Source organism: Cucumis sativus, chromosome 3 (genome assembly GCF_000004075.3).
Source record: "Cucumis sativus cultivar 9930 chromosome 3, Cucumber_9930_V3, whole genome shotgun sequence".
NCBI lineage: Eukaryota > Viridiplantae > Streptophyta > Magnoliopsida > Cucurbitales > Cucurbitaceae > Cucumis > Cucumis sativus.
The window spans coordinates 12,634,896-12,649,985 of record NC_026657.2 but is presented as its reverse complement, the minus strand read 5'-3'; the positions used below and the strand labels follow the sequence as shown (position 1 = coordinate 12,649,985).

Below are 15,090 nucleotides of genomic sequence, written 5' to 3'. Positions count from 1 at the left end.
ACACTACATTGTTTTTCTAATCTTATTCTAAATTAATCATTTTGTGGTTTTTTTTTCTAGGTTTAAATCATAAGTTAATTTTATTTTCTTCACTCAACTTATAAAAAGATATTAATATATTGGTCTCTAAACTTTTAAACATAACATATTTTGATCATTGCTATTAAAGTTTTGAGGTGACATCTATATATAGATGACTAAACTATCAAATAAAATAATCACTCTTATAATTTTATGACTTTAATTTTTTAGTTAAAGATCAGATGAAAAATTGATCGAAAACTAAGAACAAGTTAGTTTTTGAATTTATTTGATGAATGTGTTGATTATGTATGTGTGTTGGTATAAAATATAATTTATTTGTAAAAAGAAAAAATATATTTATTAGTTGTGCTTAATAATATCAAAAACAATTATGCAAACAGACATATTAGAATCAAACAATAGTACTATCAAACCTCATGGTCATAGTTTTGAAAAAAATAGTTACGGGTGAACAATTGAATCAACGATAAATTATGCTACTTTTACTAAATGTTTATTCAATGGTATACTATTTTTAATTTTTTATTCGTTAAATTTATATATTAACATACCTCATAGTAATAATAATTGTAGTAATTCAATGTCTGCTAGCTCTCTACTCTTCAATCTCCAATGAACAATATGATCTTAATATATCATTTGTTAAAAATTGGATGATTTGATGCTTAGTTAACTGTTTGATCTTTGTGATCCAACTAATATATGATCGATAACAAACCTGGATGACTATTATAGGTTCAGTTTCATCCATTTTTGTTGAGGAAATTGTTACTTTTTAATCGATAAATTGATTTTGCTTCCGCAATATATGACATTCTTGATTGGAATTATAAATGGGTTGTCTACTATGGATCTGATGATCGAACTAGTGTGAGTCAACTAAACTTTGATCTAAAATTTTGAACACTATGATCTCGTTTATATCTATAAACAAACACAAAAATAGATTAAGAAAAAAATAGATGTAATTTAATAAAGAAATAATGCAAATTAGAAAAGTGCATGAAACAAACAACGCGGCCCAAACTATGAAAATAATGTTGGGGAGGGGAAGATGAAAGTTGAGGAAAGTAAGTTTTAAGTTCAATATTTAACCAACTTAGTCGCCAATCCTATTAGTTATTCGTTGCGCGTCGGAGTCGGAGTTGAGGTCCACCGTTGTCGGTTCAAATTGACAACTGAGGGATCCAGGGAGTTACCGGACAGGCGACAACACCTTTCCTATCCATCATCAATGGCGGACGACGATTACAATGACCTCGACATGGGGTTCTCTCTTTTTCTCCCTACTCATATACATCTATTCAACATCTTTTTCTCCATTCTGTTTATGTTCCTCTGGTTTCAATTGGTTTCTTACAAATTTTGTCAAATGAAAAACCCTAGTTTCGAAACTAATTCGCTCCTTCAAGTTCAACTTGGTGTGGTACGGATTTGGGACTTAATTTGTTAGGGAAAGCAGTTCGGTACGATGAAATATCACTTGGGTGTTGGGAAGGAGATCCTATCAGAACCAAACTTGATTGTTTGAGTCATTCTATACAATTTGATTTTCTGTTGCTATAAGTGTGTGATGAGCAACTTAAAGAGTCACTTTGGCGAATGTTTCATTTTCTTGTCACCTTACAGCTCATAATACTAGTTTTTAAGGTTTAATCATGCGTGATAATCTTAGATAGTCGCTTGTGCTATATTCTACTAGGGTTTTCTTTAGGTGTAAGTTATTGACTTCTTCTGCCTTGAAAGCATGGCTACTGGAAATTTGTTTTTATTCAGAATTTCAACCTTTTTACTACCTTCATAATCAGATACCAAATTAAGTTTGTAACTGTCACTTGTCATTATAATCTTGCGGATCATACATCCTAAGCCTCGAGATACAAAAGGATTTTTACGAACTTATGCTTATTTCTGGATGATTGTGTTCAGTTCAATAAGCGTTATATTTTACTGAACGACTTTATGTTAAGTTGGTTTCACTTATTGTTGGCAATTACACGTTTTCTTCATTAGTTAAAAGAAACTCTGATAACCTTTATCTTTATCATGAATTACTGTCTAAGAATTAAACAGTTTGGGTTGAAGGATTTCTAAAAAGCTTTCCCGTTAGTAGTTTATTTAATCAGGATAGGCCTCTTGCTGTATATGTATCTTTAGATCCTCGTTAGCAACATCCAAACTTACTGATTATTATCAGTTCTTCAAAGTTCAAAGTACTGAGTAGCCTTTTATTCGCTTTGTACCCTGTTTCAGATGCCCTTTTTAATTTGCATGAAGGACTCAGCCCTACTTCTAGTATACAGTTAGTCATCAGTTTCCATATCGGCTTTATTTTATTTTTTATTTTTTTTAATTATCTGAGTTTGGATTTTGAACTGTGTTTAGTGTTTTGCATTACATTTTCCAAGTTCTTCCTTATTTGGGTTAATAACAAGTCTTGTTAGTTATGCAAAATATACACAATGAAAGCAGATAAATAGAGTATAGTTGTAAAAGTCTATACATGAGTACTTGAAATCCAACTCTTGGATCTACTCGTACAATATTGGTATAATATTGCATTCTTAGCTACAGTTTGACCACACTGGTATAATATTGTTTTTGTGGAAGGCCTTCGTATTTTCATTTTGGTATATTGGATGGTTCCAATATTTTTCAGCTCCTATGTTTATAAGTGATCTTATTCTGCAGATATGAAGATGAGCCACCAGAACCTGAGATTGAGGTAAGAAAAAATTATTTCAATTTCATTTGAAAGAAAGTATTAACTTTTCTTTTTTAAGTTGATTAATCATAGTGACACTGAGAAGTGAGAATCATATACAGGAAGGTGCTGAAGAAGAATTGGAAAATAATAACAATGATGATATTCCTGGTGAACCTGTTGAAGCTGAGGAAAAGGAAGATGAAGAACCTATTGTACGTGCGCGTAAAACCTCAAAATTTATGACAAAATATGAACGTGCTAGGATTTTGGGTACACGCGCCCTCCAAATCAGGTTCCCTTTTTTAAATTTGCCACATCCAAATTTTTATGTGCACCTAGTTGATAAATAATATGATTGTTTTTTCTTTTGGGCAGCATGAATGCTCCTGTGATGGTCGAGTTGGAGGGTGAGACTGATCCACTTGAGGTTAGATAATTATTAAGCTGAAATCTTTGAAAGCTCTCTTTGTTTTTGGCATTCAGCTAAATGTATTTTTGTCACCTCATTTGTGCATGCCATAGTTAGAACGACTGCTCGAAATAAAAGGGTTAAATTTATATCATATAAAAGTACCCTCGAACTTTGAGGTTGGGGGTGAAGTTAAAGACTCCCAAACAATACAGTATAATTGAAACTGACGTTAAAGCTTATGGAAATTTGTATGATGATTGTTTACGCTTTCACCTGCCATTCATGGGTTTGTAATAGCTTCTGCTTTTCTAGGGAATGAGGATGTATACTTGTCTGTTCTGGGTGTTTTGCATTATTTTGGTTGGCTGTAGCATTTTTCTCTGGCATCTTGTTTAATCTTGTACTGTCTTAGATTGCAATGAAGGAGCTTCGTGAGCGGAAGATACCCTTCACCATTCGTCGCTACCTGCCAGATGGAAGGTTAGGCCTCTTAGATCTTATTCTTTCATATTTAATATTTGGATTGACCCGCCGGCAGGGATGTGTAGAAAACTGAAAATAAGCGAAGTAGTTGGTTGGGTGCTTTATGTATATGTACTGAGTATCGTAGTAGTCATAGTTTTTGAGAAAAATAGGTAGTCTGAGTAACTTTTCTAGTTCTCAGCAGTGTTAAATTTGTGAAACTCTGTTGATATTGGGCAGTTATGAAGACTGGGGCGTTGATGAACTGATAGTGGAAGACTCTTGGAAGAGGCAAGTTGGCGGCGCTTGATTGATCTGTGTTCGTTGTTACCAAATGTGAGATACTATCGGTTAGAAAAGAGGTTCCCATTTATGCAGTTTGTGAAAAGGAAAACAGGGACTACTGTTGTTTTGTTTCATAATTCTCTTTCTCTATAATATATTGGAAAGGAATCTCTGTTAATGTGTATTGACTGGCGTTATTTTAACGACATTAAATATAAAAACGAGAAGAACGAATCTAATGAGAATAGAGCTGAATTTTATGTTTCTGAATTGGTATTATATTCAAAAATTATATTTTAGCTTAAAACAATTGTTTTAAATGTGTATGATGCTGTAAGACAAAGGATGTCACTGATAATTGATGGTTAGAACCTTAAAGATGCCCCACTTACATAATGAGGCGTATATTGAGTTTCAGTTGCGAACTAATACCTACATATATTTTATTTCTTCAAAACATGAAGTTCTTGACAATAATAACCAGAAAGGGAAGGGTCCTTTGAGGATTTTCAATTGAAAAAGCATCATTCATGTCATGTTGAAATTAGGGATATAAGATAAAAATAAAAATAAAATAACAAAAGAAACTGAGTAGTCGCTAGACCCTATACCCTAAACAAGAAACCAAGGTTTCTATATTTCCCATGTCAACTATGACTAAACTTGGGACCATGGAACGGAAAACCCAAAAAAAGTGCTAATTCGTTGAGATGTTAAACAGAGAGCAACTCCACAGATCGGGGAGCATTCCTCAAAGGCGTTCAAATCATGCTCCCCAAAGGCGTTCAAATCAAAGGTTTAATGGTATGATACGCAACAAAGTCAGATTGCAAGGGGAAAAAGAGGGGAAAAAAGGACCCAACTACTTCAGATTTATCATCCTGTACACATTTCTCCACCACAATTTGGGCAAGGTAGCCGATATTGTGGCTATACTATGTTAGTCAAGCCTTCCACACATAACCCAAATGCTCATCAAGCTCATTGTTAATAAACCCGCTTTCAGGGAAATCTTGGCCTATATCTTCAACCAAACTCTCGGGAAAATGTAGTTGTGGCAAATCAGAAGCCTTTTGATCGAATCCACTGTTACCAGCAGAGGATTCGCTATTTGAAGCAGCTTTGAAGCTATTGCTCCTACTTGGACCAGGGACGTTGCTACCAGATAGATTTCCAGATACCCCAGCTGGTACAGAAGTGTTGCCTACATAAGCCATACCCCTTCTTGGTATACTTCTATTTGCATTTGGTCCAGTAAGGGGTTGCTGTTGTAAACTGCCACTTTTACTGTTATTTGACATCTGCAATAGTTGCTGGATCATCTGTTGTTGTAGGGCCTGGCTACCTTGCATCATCTGAGGATGATTTTGTTGGACCAAGGTTCCAGTATTTGGCGGATGCTGTTGCAGCGGCGGCTGCGATTGCTTTTGCAAGGGTTGCTGGCTGCCTGGATAACCACCAACAGAGGAGGTCTGCACTGAGCCAGGTATCAGGGATGTAGACCCCTGAAGTGTAGGGGATGGATTATAGTTAGAGGTATTGAAAGAAGAGGAGGCCTCCTGTTGATGTGGGCTGGGGTTGGAGTTCATAGAGTTCTGTCTCATGAGAATATTCTGGTATGTGGTCATTGCCAAAGCAGCTTGTGCTGAACCACTGAAACCTCCTCGACCAATCATCTGATGGTTGTTCATCCCATGGTTATCAAGTTCAGGATGCAATGTCATCAGCTTATTAATTGTGTTGCGGTCTGTGGGAAGACCTTGAATACTCACCAACTGTTCCATCTCCTGCATTTTTTGCATTTGGAGCTTGGCTGCAGTGGCATGTCTAGGATAATTCTTCAAGCCCTCTGTAAAAACAAGCAAGTCCCAACATACAAATAAACAATCGATCATCACTAATTTGCAGTGAATAAGGATGTAGATGCATTACCAATAGGCCCAACTTTTTGATCCCGGCAGAAACCAATCAGATCTTTCATACTGTTGACAACCTCCGATATCTGATAATATTAAAGGAATGTTAACAAAATTAACACCGTGGGAGTGAAATAAAGAAAGTCCCAGTCATGGACTAATGGTTACCTGCAAACACCTGACGTATCTTTTAGAGAAACCCAAGTCATTCAGCAATTGCAACTCCAGACTCTTAGCAAGCTGACGACCAGCCGTCAGTACCCTAAAAACTCAACCATGTTAGTACACGTCCAGCGGCACATTGAGTGGGTAACCTACCCAGCAACTTTATGAATTAGTACACGTCCAGCGGCACATTGAGTGGGTAACCTACCCAGCAACTTTATGAATTCATAAACGTTTGAAAATTATTCCTAATGAGGGCAACCTAGCTTCTAGAGAAACATTGGCAAAAGATTGTACTATCATCCCCAACAAGTTCGATATATGAAATATGCAGAAGATATTTGTTGCAAGGACAATCAAAACCCCTTGCACCAAAAACCATGCAAGCAAATAAACACAAGTCACTCCTCAGTGTATAACAGAAGCAGTTGCCCAGAAATTGATGAATTCAGAAAGGTTTTGGCTCCTTTGTCATATTCATGAACCCATCTCAAAATATTCAGACCCTCATTAAAACTTTGAAGGACATCATTTAGAGCTCTCATGGAAACAAAAAGTTTTAAAGTAAGCAGGCATTGAACCACTGTAGTAAATATTATTGAGATCAGTAATATTGTTCAGACAACTCACATATTGCTATTTGTCTGCAAATCTTTCTGAGAAACACCATCAGGCCCACTTTCAGCTATTGTGCTTTGGCATTTCTGGGCAACCTGTACCAGCTGATTTACCTGAAATAAGAAAAAAAACTCAATGAATTACAAATATTTTCCTTATCTGAAAGACTTAAGAGTATGTAACTGAACTTCAATTCTATGGTCAAGTTCTTATCTTTGAATAAAAATTAGAAAGGAAATCTAAAAGTTAAAAGTAAAATAAAAATTTAAAGAATGAACATAAATAAATCAAATGCTACAACTTACAAGACAACATGAGTAACAATATGGGACTTTTGAACGAGTTCTTAAACCCTAAAGCTGAAAAAACCTAAAGTTCAAAGTGACCTTCAGCGGGATAGGATAATATGTCTGAAAAATAAGAAAACTGAGATTTTGCAATGATGTATCCATGTGCTTTAGTCACAGAAAGAGTATGCAGAGATGCTTCAAAATAATTTATCAAAGCGGTTGGAATTTTTTGAACAGCCAACCAGAGTCGTGCTATGGCTACATTTAGAAAGGTTTGATTGGTTGGCAGAGCAATAAAAATATGTTCCTCAGCTTTTGTATTACCCTAGCTCCCTTTTGTGCATAAAAAACCAAGCACGCTTCATGTGTAATAAAAGCTTATATTAAAGCGATTGCTGATAACATCAACCAAACAAATAGCAAGAATAACCTAAAAAGACAATCAGCCCCCTCCTTAATACTTTTATTCAAGTAAAAAGTGTGATCAAGCTTCAAAACCAATACCTGAGGTGCAACCAACCTCCGTGGAAGAAGTTCTTCATGACGCCGAGCGCAAAATTCCCAACACAAAATCTGAAGATTACATTTGCACTAGGCTTAGTAACAGATAAATTGGCTAAAAATGCTATTTTGGGTTAGCAATATTAGTATATAAACCTTCAAGTCTTGTGTGAATACGATACGAAGCTGACCCTCACGAATGACACGAAGTTGCTCGTATACACTCTCTTGAATTGCTTTTCCATATTCTAACATCATAATTCCAGAAGCAAATCTCCTTTCTTGAGGAAGGTCCAGAAATAAAAGCTCATCAATAACTCCACTTCCAAATTTGATCTCGCTGAGTCTTGGGAGTACTTCAAATGTAGCCTCTTCAAAATTCAACTCATTAGCATGACAGCAAAAAGTTAGATCTGGAAAGAGACCAGAGTGCCAAACACAGCATTCAAGATGTTCAAATAAAAAATAGTTAAAGAAACTGTTTCATGCAATGAATGTAATATTAAAAGAGAAGTTTTATGGTACATAAAATACCAGCATTTGAGATTTATGCAACATCTATTTTCGTCATAGTCTAATATCATAGAGATTTACACAGACACCACAATAGGAAAAAAAATACCAAAAATAAGACAAAGAAAAGAAAAAGAGGAACATAGGGCTTGAAAGAGTCAAGAACTACGAAATCTAAAAGAAATAGCCTTTTACACGAGAAGAATAAAGTATTTCTTTTTGAAGATATGCAAACCCAAATGAATTCAACTAAAACTGCCAGATGCTCTGAAGATTATTTCTCCAGAAACTAAATATTTAACTAAAAGCTAAATAAGATATGCCTACTTGTTGACGAAGAATGAGATGGATGGACATCAAATGCAATAGCTACAGATCACATACATTAATGAGCACGCAAAGAAAAAATGTAATTAAGCTAATCAAAGTCTTCAACATAACAACATCCCACCGTTTTACGATCAAAATAGAATATTGCTTTCTTCATCCTTACCAAATCCCCTTCCTGATTTAGAACCGCAGATGTCGCATTGCCACGCATCCTGGAATGAATAAATGGAAAGCAATAGGCATGAATTTGAGGAAAAGTTCACAGCACAGAAATGGCAGCTACAATGAATTGAAGTGAAAGGGTAACACCATTACTACGGTACAGACAACTGAAACTAATAAATCTGACAGCAATAGCAAAACATTTAGATTTCTAGAATGAAGAACGAGATACGTTCAAGGCTTAAATCAAGATAATTTTCGGAAAAAAAAACTCTTTGCTCTTTAAATGTTGAACATGGTAAAAGTACTAGACCATGTTACATAAGAATAGACGATCCTATCTTTTCCTAACATTTAGCAATTAGAAGTGTATAATATAAATTAAGAGCATAAGAAGGCCAACTGGTAATATTTAGCAAAAAGTATGACAAGCTTATGAACTAACCATAGCTGCCTGGGGAAACACGCCAAGAGCATGGTGGCCAACATTCTCATACAATGACAAGCACCATCTTTTCTTTGCACGAGGAGAGTAATACTCTGCTACGAACTTTCTCCAGTAGGCTATACTATTCTCCTATAAAAATGCCATTAATAGAAAAAAAGAAGGCAAAAAAAAAATAGTTAGAGGAAGGCTCAAAATGTAGGAAGATATACAATAATTAGAGAAGGAATAGGGCCAGAAAAAGTTGGGAATGTAGATGTATGAGCTTTTTGAATGATGTAACAAGTAGAATTAGAGAAGATAACTTACAGGAGGTCTTTGCCGCTGATGGTATAAATATTGCATCAGCCGGCGAGCACAAACACCACCAGCATCATATGGGGGCCGCTTTATGGGTGATACAGGTTGCATAGCCTGCTGTTGCATTTGTTGCCTCAACTGTATCTGCTGCTGTTGCTGAAACTGAGCCCTGTATTGAGGTAGAGACTGCAAAATCTGCTGCTGCTGCCGCATTCTTTGCTGCTGAAATAAAGCTTGTAACTGTGAGTTACGTGACTGCATGGAATCTTGTCTCTGAAATAGCTGCTGCAAAACTTGCTGTTGCAGCACATCTTCCGGCTTTAAATCCAGTCGTGGTTTTTTCTGCACCTGGGAATAACTATTTGGATCTGGAATGAAAGATCCCTGATGTTTAGTGCCCATCGGAAGTGATGCTTGGCCTATTTGTGGTGTTGGTAAGGATGTGGCATGTGAAGCACCTTGCTGTGCCTGTTGCTGCATGTGTTGGATATTTTGGTCCTGTTGAGAATTTTGCTGCACAACGCAGGATCCATCTATAACTGAGGACCCTGACACACTAATGTTATTTGAATTGAATGACATAGGCGATGCGGGCAAGCGCATGTATGACTCTGTATTGATGCTTGCACTCCTTTGCAAATGTGGACCCCCTGAAAGGGCGGAGTTCGCATCTGTAACTAAAGAACTTGCACCCACACTGGGTCCTGAATTAGCCACACTATCTAAAACTGCATTGTTCATGTCTCCGGAAACAGGACCAAAATCAGAACATCCAGTTCCTGGAATTGAATTTGATGAATTTGCAAATGATTGGCTCAAATGAGAATTGACAATGGCTGGGGACTGCCCTTCTCCTTGGTAGAAAATCCCAGAACTCGATGGAGACTGAGCTAATCCTCCTGTCAGACGAGAAGATGCCATCGAAGCCACCACCCTTTGGTGGCCAGAGTTTATGTAGCCAGCCAGACCTCACCGAAATAAATACTCTCAACTCACTCAATGAGACAGAAAAGCTATACCCATGAGAAAGAAGTCCAGAAAACCGCTCACAAATTCCGCATGTCAAACTTTAAAGAATATGTGGAGAATATGATGACTCCACTTGAAAGAAAAATTAAGTAGATAGTAGTATCTGACCCCTTTAAACCTTAAAGGGGGAAAAGTACTATAAATTCAAGCTCTAGTAAGACCACTTGAAGCGCAGTGCTGTCGGAGTTCCAACCGTTAGTGGCAAGGATCTATGGAGGGAAAAAAAAAAAGAATTAGCAGAAGAATACGAAAATGAGAGAAGCAAAATCCAACTCTAACAAGATTAAAAGCAATCTAACTCGAAATCAACAAAGTCCAATTTCCCTTCCGACTAATAAAACCCTAAACTACGTCCATGAGAAAAAACCCCAGATGAAAACCCAAATTGAAATTAAACTCAGCGCAACATGTTTATAACCTTCATTCACTAAAATTACACAAAGCAAATTCATCAAATTTCCCATCGTTTGAGAATTAAAAACAGTGATGCAACGGAAAGCAACTCAAATCGAGAATTAAAACACATCCTCACTCCGGGCCCTTCTTGCCCAGAGTAGAAAGGGGGAAACGATAGAACGAACCAAACTCAGTAAATTAATCTTTGAAGCATCAAGCTTCCCATCTAAACAAAGGCCGAACACGAAAATCGAGAGCTTAAATTTGAAAAACAAAACCAAAAACAGTGAGCTTTAACAGTGTATCAAAGAACAAAATCATGGCATCCAATGAACTGAATGAAGAAACTAAACTAGAAAAGTGTATAAAATCATCACAATGAAGAGAAATCAATTAAAAGAAACCTTGAAAGCTTGAAGAGCTTAGTCAGAGAGAGTCCTTTTTTTCTTGCTTAATTAGGAAACCTGAAATTTCATACAAAAGAGGGAAAGAGGAAGACTCGGAGGGTAACTTGGGTTACGTAGTTGTAGGTAGCGGGAATTGCAACCAGGTAGTGACCGGCTGCATTGATGAACCGGTAATCTTATCACCGACTACTCCCGGTCAATCTCTAAACACGTGTCTTTGCAGTGATCGAGAAACGTAGACGATGCCCGATCCCTCTGTGACGAAAGGAGGTCGGTTAGTAACGTGGCGACTTGTCATTGGTCTGTTTCAGGGTCTTATAATGGGGTTTAGATATCTTTAGTCACCGTTATTCTTTGGAAGGGGAAATAATCAAGCGCATTAAAGCTTAACAATATAAAACATCCCCGTTTGCCACCGCATTGATGGGAGGACATTTTTTTATTTTAGAAAAATATGTAGGGGCCGTATTGTACTTTTGCATGTATATTATGCGAGGTGGCTCTCATTGAGTGGAGTGCAGTATGATTCTACAGCCAGATGAGCGTAGATTTTCAAGGCTCGTGGTTATTACTTGGATGGGAGTAACACGTAAATCAAATTAGATATTTCTTTTAGCAAAAGCTTAGCATGGAATTAAATAAATATCTCATTTGCTTCAAAAATAATAATCATTATTAAATAAATTTGCTTTCTCACTATTAAAGTTATCAAAAATGGAAAAAATGGAAAAAATGGAAAAAATTATAAAAACGAGGGATAATATATTTTTTTATTAATGATCTTTTTTTATCAATTTTAGCTTAGCATTCTTATAAGTTAGGACGCACGAAATAGTTGCGAGATAAATGAAAGAACCGAAAAATAGTTGCTAGCCGCAAAATAGGATCTTCCAACTCTTAAATATTCGTCGGGATAGCATAAATGTGTCTTGTGTGTCGAAAGATCTTATATTTTTCTAAAAAAGTATCTTTCATTATTAGATAGAAATTATTGGGTAACATAAGAGCTTTACCCAAAAAAGAAAAAAAAATCGGAATTAGTATTACTTTCAAGAAAAATTTAATCAAAGTTAAAAATTGCAAAAATTGAACTTAGACGTATAGAACAAAACTGCAACCAATGCACATTGATCCTAAAATTTTCATCATTAAATCGTAAAATAAAAAATAAACAATCCAAAGTTTTTTTAAAAATAAACCTACCAAAATAAAAAAAAAAATCTTAAATAGTTTATCGAGAATTTGGTAGGTTTTACTATACAAGTAAATAGTATATCGAAAATGGTTGTGTTTTTAAACAATTGACAAGATTTAGATATAAGTTTTATCTAAAAACAAATTTTAGTCTATATGAGTTCAGCTCAATTGACATATACATGTGTATGTCCCAAGAACAAGAGGTTATGAGTTTAAACCCCTCAACTTCTAAGTTGAATTTATTAAAACAATAAATTATATGATTTGTGGTGTATATAGCAAGTAGAATTGGTATATATTGAGTATTTAATGTTTTAATCAATTCTACTTTCTTAAATAGACACGTTTGGTTGTAATTAAACCATGCAATCAACTTTAGCTAGTCATCTATTCTAAATTCATGCTTTCATGGTCACTTAATTTTTTAGTTGAGATACATATGGGTGGTGCTAATTCAAATATCTACCACACTTTTCAATATGAGCTATAATATGTGATGCGGGGTTCAAACATCCCTTACTTTGAAGTTGTAAGCTAAAGTTATATATCTGTAACTTCTAATATCATTTGATATACATATATTTCTAGATAAAAATAAATATACGTTTTAAAGATCTTATAAAGACCCTATTCAATTTTGGAATAAAGATGGATGGAAGGAAGATAGACCATGGACTATTTAGGTCATTAGCATAGAAATATTTTGAACATATATAAACTTAAGGGTGCTACAAACTTTTCTATAATCATAAATAATTTAGCATATTTTAAAACAAGTTCAAACGTTAAACAAATTAAATTAGAGAACAAAGAATTGTTGCAGGAAAGCAACTAGAATCTGACATTAATTAAATTGGAAAAAGAAAACATAGTATGAGTAAGAATAGTATGGTTTATGAAAGCTCAACTTAAATATTTTCAAATTATTTAAAATGTATTACCAAATTTCTATCCAAACAATAAGAAATTCTCTTTCAAAAAGTTTTTAGAATATTGAAATTATATTGATACAAATAAAATAACAAGATTATTTTTTAAACATGATTGAAAATGGGGATACAAAATATTTAGAAAAATAATATAGGTATAGATAATTGAAGATACTTAGGTAGGCAGAAATTGAGTTGCTTAGAGAAAGGGAAAAGGGCATAGGCAATGAGCTCCAACAAATGATTGCTTCTTTGGTATGGCCCTTGGTTTCTTTCTTCCTTTTCTTAAGATTGTTTTATTTATAATTTTATTATCATAAAATTAAAAGGTCAATAAATGCTTTACTCAAAACTTTTTTATTTTATGTAAAATAAATTAAGAAACAATTGGTGTATTTTAAAGCATCAGTTATATTTTTTTATAGCAAATAGTAAACACAGAAAAAAAAATATGACTAAAAATATAATTAGTAATATTGTAGAATTTTTTTTAATAGCATTTACTATACTTAATTGTAGATTATAAATATTAATATACAACACAATTATAATTAATGTCCAAATAACTTCTTAACAGTTGCCTGCATCTATTGTACATCGCCTATCACATCTAATTAAAATTTACAGTAACAACTTATTTATTTATTTTTGTATAGAAAAATGGATAACATGAATTAGGTACATAACTCAATTAAAAAAATGAAAAGTTGTCAAAAATTGATGAACCAAAAAAAACTTATGGGATAGAACATGCAATATTCATAAAATTTGGGGTAGCTTGTGCAATATTTTTATATGTTTTAAAATAAGGTTTTAAAAGAAAAAGAAAAGGAAATGGACGTGGCCTACCTCTCAAAGTTAATTGACCATCCACCATGATGTGAGGAGGCACTAATTTTCATGTTTAGAAAGCAAAAGCAACAATTTGTCCTTTATATGATTTTAAACAATCAAATTCAAAATAAATATCTATTTTGAAAAGAAAAAAGAAAACCCATGAATTGATGCTGCTCTTAACAAACAGCTTTATGAATGCAAATTACAAGAACACTCAAATCTTCTTAATTTTACACTGACACATTATATATTAATCCCTTATATCAAATTTCCATATGTTAAAAGAACTGTTTATACAAATTAAACTTTGTAGCAGAAATGATTGGCATTAAAAATTAGGTCTATGTCAGATAAAAGTAAAACCTATATGGGAAATAATAAAAAAGGATTCCACTTTGCTTTGTAATAATAAAGTAATGGTTGTAGATTTACATAAGAGAATAATAATATTAATGTAAATAATGAAAAAGCAAGAAGATAGGTGTAAAGGGAAAGAAGAAGGGCTTGTGTTGTGACTTCCCTTTTCTATTTTATTTTATCTATTTATTTATATTGAGCTTTTGTGTGAAAAAGGAAAGGATTCTTTGACATTTTGTTTGATAATTGGTACTACCTAGAATAATTAATTCTACTTTTCTTTACTTTTCTTTTTTACTGCAATTGTAAACTTCTAGGTTTCTTTTATATTATTCATATATATTCTCCAACTTTATCAATGTAAACATTAGTACAATGGATGGTTTGTTTATGATAGACCCGTGGTTTAAAATTAAATATAAGAAAATAAAATTGCTTAAATTAATTAAGTTTTCTAACAAACAACTATCTTCAAACAACTTAAACTTTTGGTTCAGTGTAAAGAAAATAACATTATAAAAGGTGATATCATACAAGTTTAAGTAAATATTAATTTAACAAAAACAATAGTAAAATAAGAAAAATGATGAACATATATAAAGCCTATTGACAGTCATATTTAAAGGGTTACATTTTCGAGGGTTTAAGTTATTATATTTCATGCTATGGAAGAGATCTATGGGATAATGGTATACAAAAAAAAAAAAAAAAAAAGAGGGCTTTAGATTTATGGAAGAGATCTTCGTTTTTGGTGAACGTAATTCATTATTATTATTTTATTTTCAGT

The 15,090-nt window shown here is 33.9% G+C and overlaps 2 protein-coding genes across 3 annotated transcripts; one reads left to right on the top strand and one right to left on the bottom strand.

Annotated features, from left to right (window-relative positions):
* Window positions 1–1,044: 1,044 nt before the first annotated feature.
* Window positions 1,045–4,181, top strand: LOC101219320 (DNA-directed RNA polymerases II, IV and V subunit 6A). The gene is made up of 6 exons (XM_004140740.3): window positions 1,045–1,314; window positions 2,737–2,770; window positions 2,872–3,044; window positions 3,128–3,179; window positions 3,577–3,644; window positions 3,867–4,181. Exons 1-6 carry the CDS (start codon window positions 1,280–1,282, stop codon window positions 3,934–3,936), a joined length of 432 nt encoding a protein of 143 aa, XP_004140788.1. The 5' UTR covers window positions 1,045–1,279; the 3' UTR covers window positions 3,937–4,181.
* A 236-nt stretch (window positions 4,182–4,417) lies between these two features.
* On the bottom strand, window positions 4,418–11,137 carry LOC105434391 (probable transcriptional regulator SLK2). 2 transcript variants are annotated; one of them, XM_004140741.3, is made up of 10 exons: window positions 10,981–11,137; window positions 9,161–10,389; window positions 8,852–8,983; window positions 8,408–8,456; window positions 7,558–7,772; window positions 7,405–7,473; window positions 6,623–6,723; window positions 5,996–6,089; window positions 5,844–5,913; window positions 4,418–5,760 (listed from the first exon to the last, which is right to left on the bottom strand). In XM_004140741.3, the coding sequence occupies exons 2-10, from the start codon at window positions 10,070–10,072 to the stop codon at window positions 4,856–4,858; spliced, it is 2,547 nt and encodes an 848-aa protein (XP_004140789.2). In that variant the 5' UTR covers window positions 10,073–10,389; window positions 10,981–11,137; the 3' UTR covers window positions 4,418–4,855. The 2 variants fall into 2 exon arrangements, with proteins under 2 accessions (XP_004140789.2, XP_011651136.1); XM_011652834.2 differs by lacking the exon at window positions 10,981–11,137 and adding an exon at window positions 10,762–10,927.
* Between the last annotated feature and the right edge of the window lie 3,953 nt (window positions 11,138–15,090).

Bases quoted from the DNA above. Each gene is read 5' to 3' on its own strand.
- LOC105434391 (XM_004140741.3), bottom strand. From the start codon at position 10,072: ATGGCATCTTCTCGTCTGACAGGAGGATTAGCTCAGTCTCCATCGAGT. The intron at 7,474-7,557 runs GTTTATATACTA...TGTAATCTTCAG, and splicing joins TATTCACACAAGACTTGAAG to ATTTTGTGTTGGGAATTTTG. The intron at 6,724-7,404 runs GTATTGGTTTTG...TTCTTATTTCAG, and splicing joins GGAGGTTGGTTGCACCTCAG to GTAAATCAGCTGGTACAGGT.
- LOC101219320 (XM_004140740.3), top strand. From the start codon at position 1,280: ATGGCGGACGACGATTACAATGACCTCGACATGGG. The intron at 3,045-3,127 runs GTTCCCTTTTTT...TCTTTTGGGCAG, and splicing joins ACACGCGCCCTCCAAATCAG to CATGAATGCTCCTGTGATGG. The intron at 3,645-3,866 runs GTTAGGCCTCTT...GATATTGGGCAG, and splicing joins CGCTACCTGCCAGATGGAAG to TTATGAAGACTGGGGCGTTG.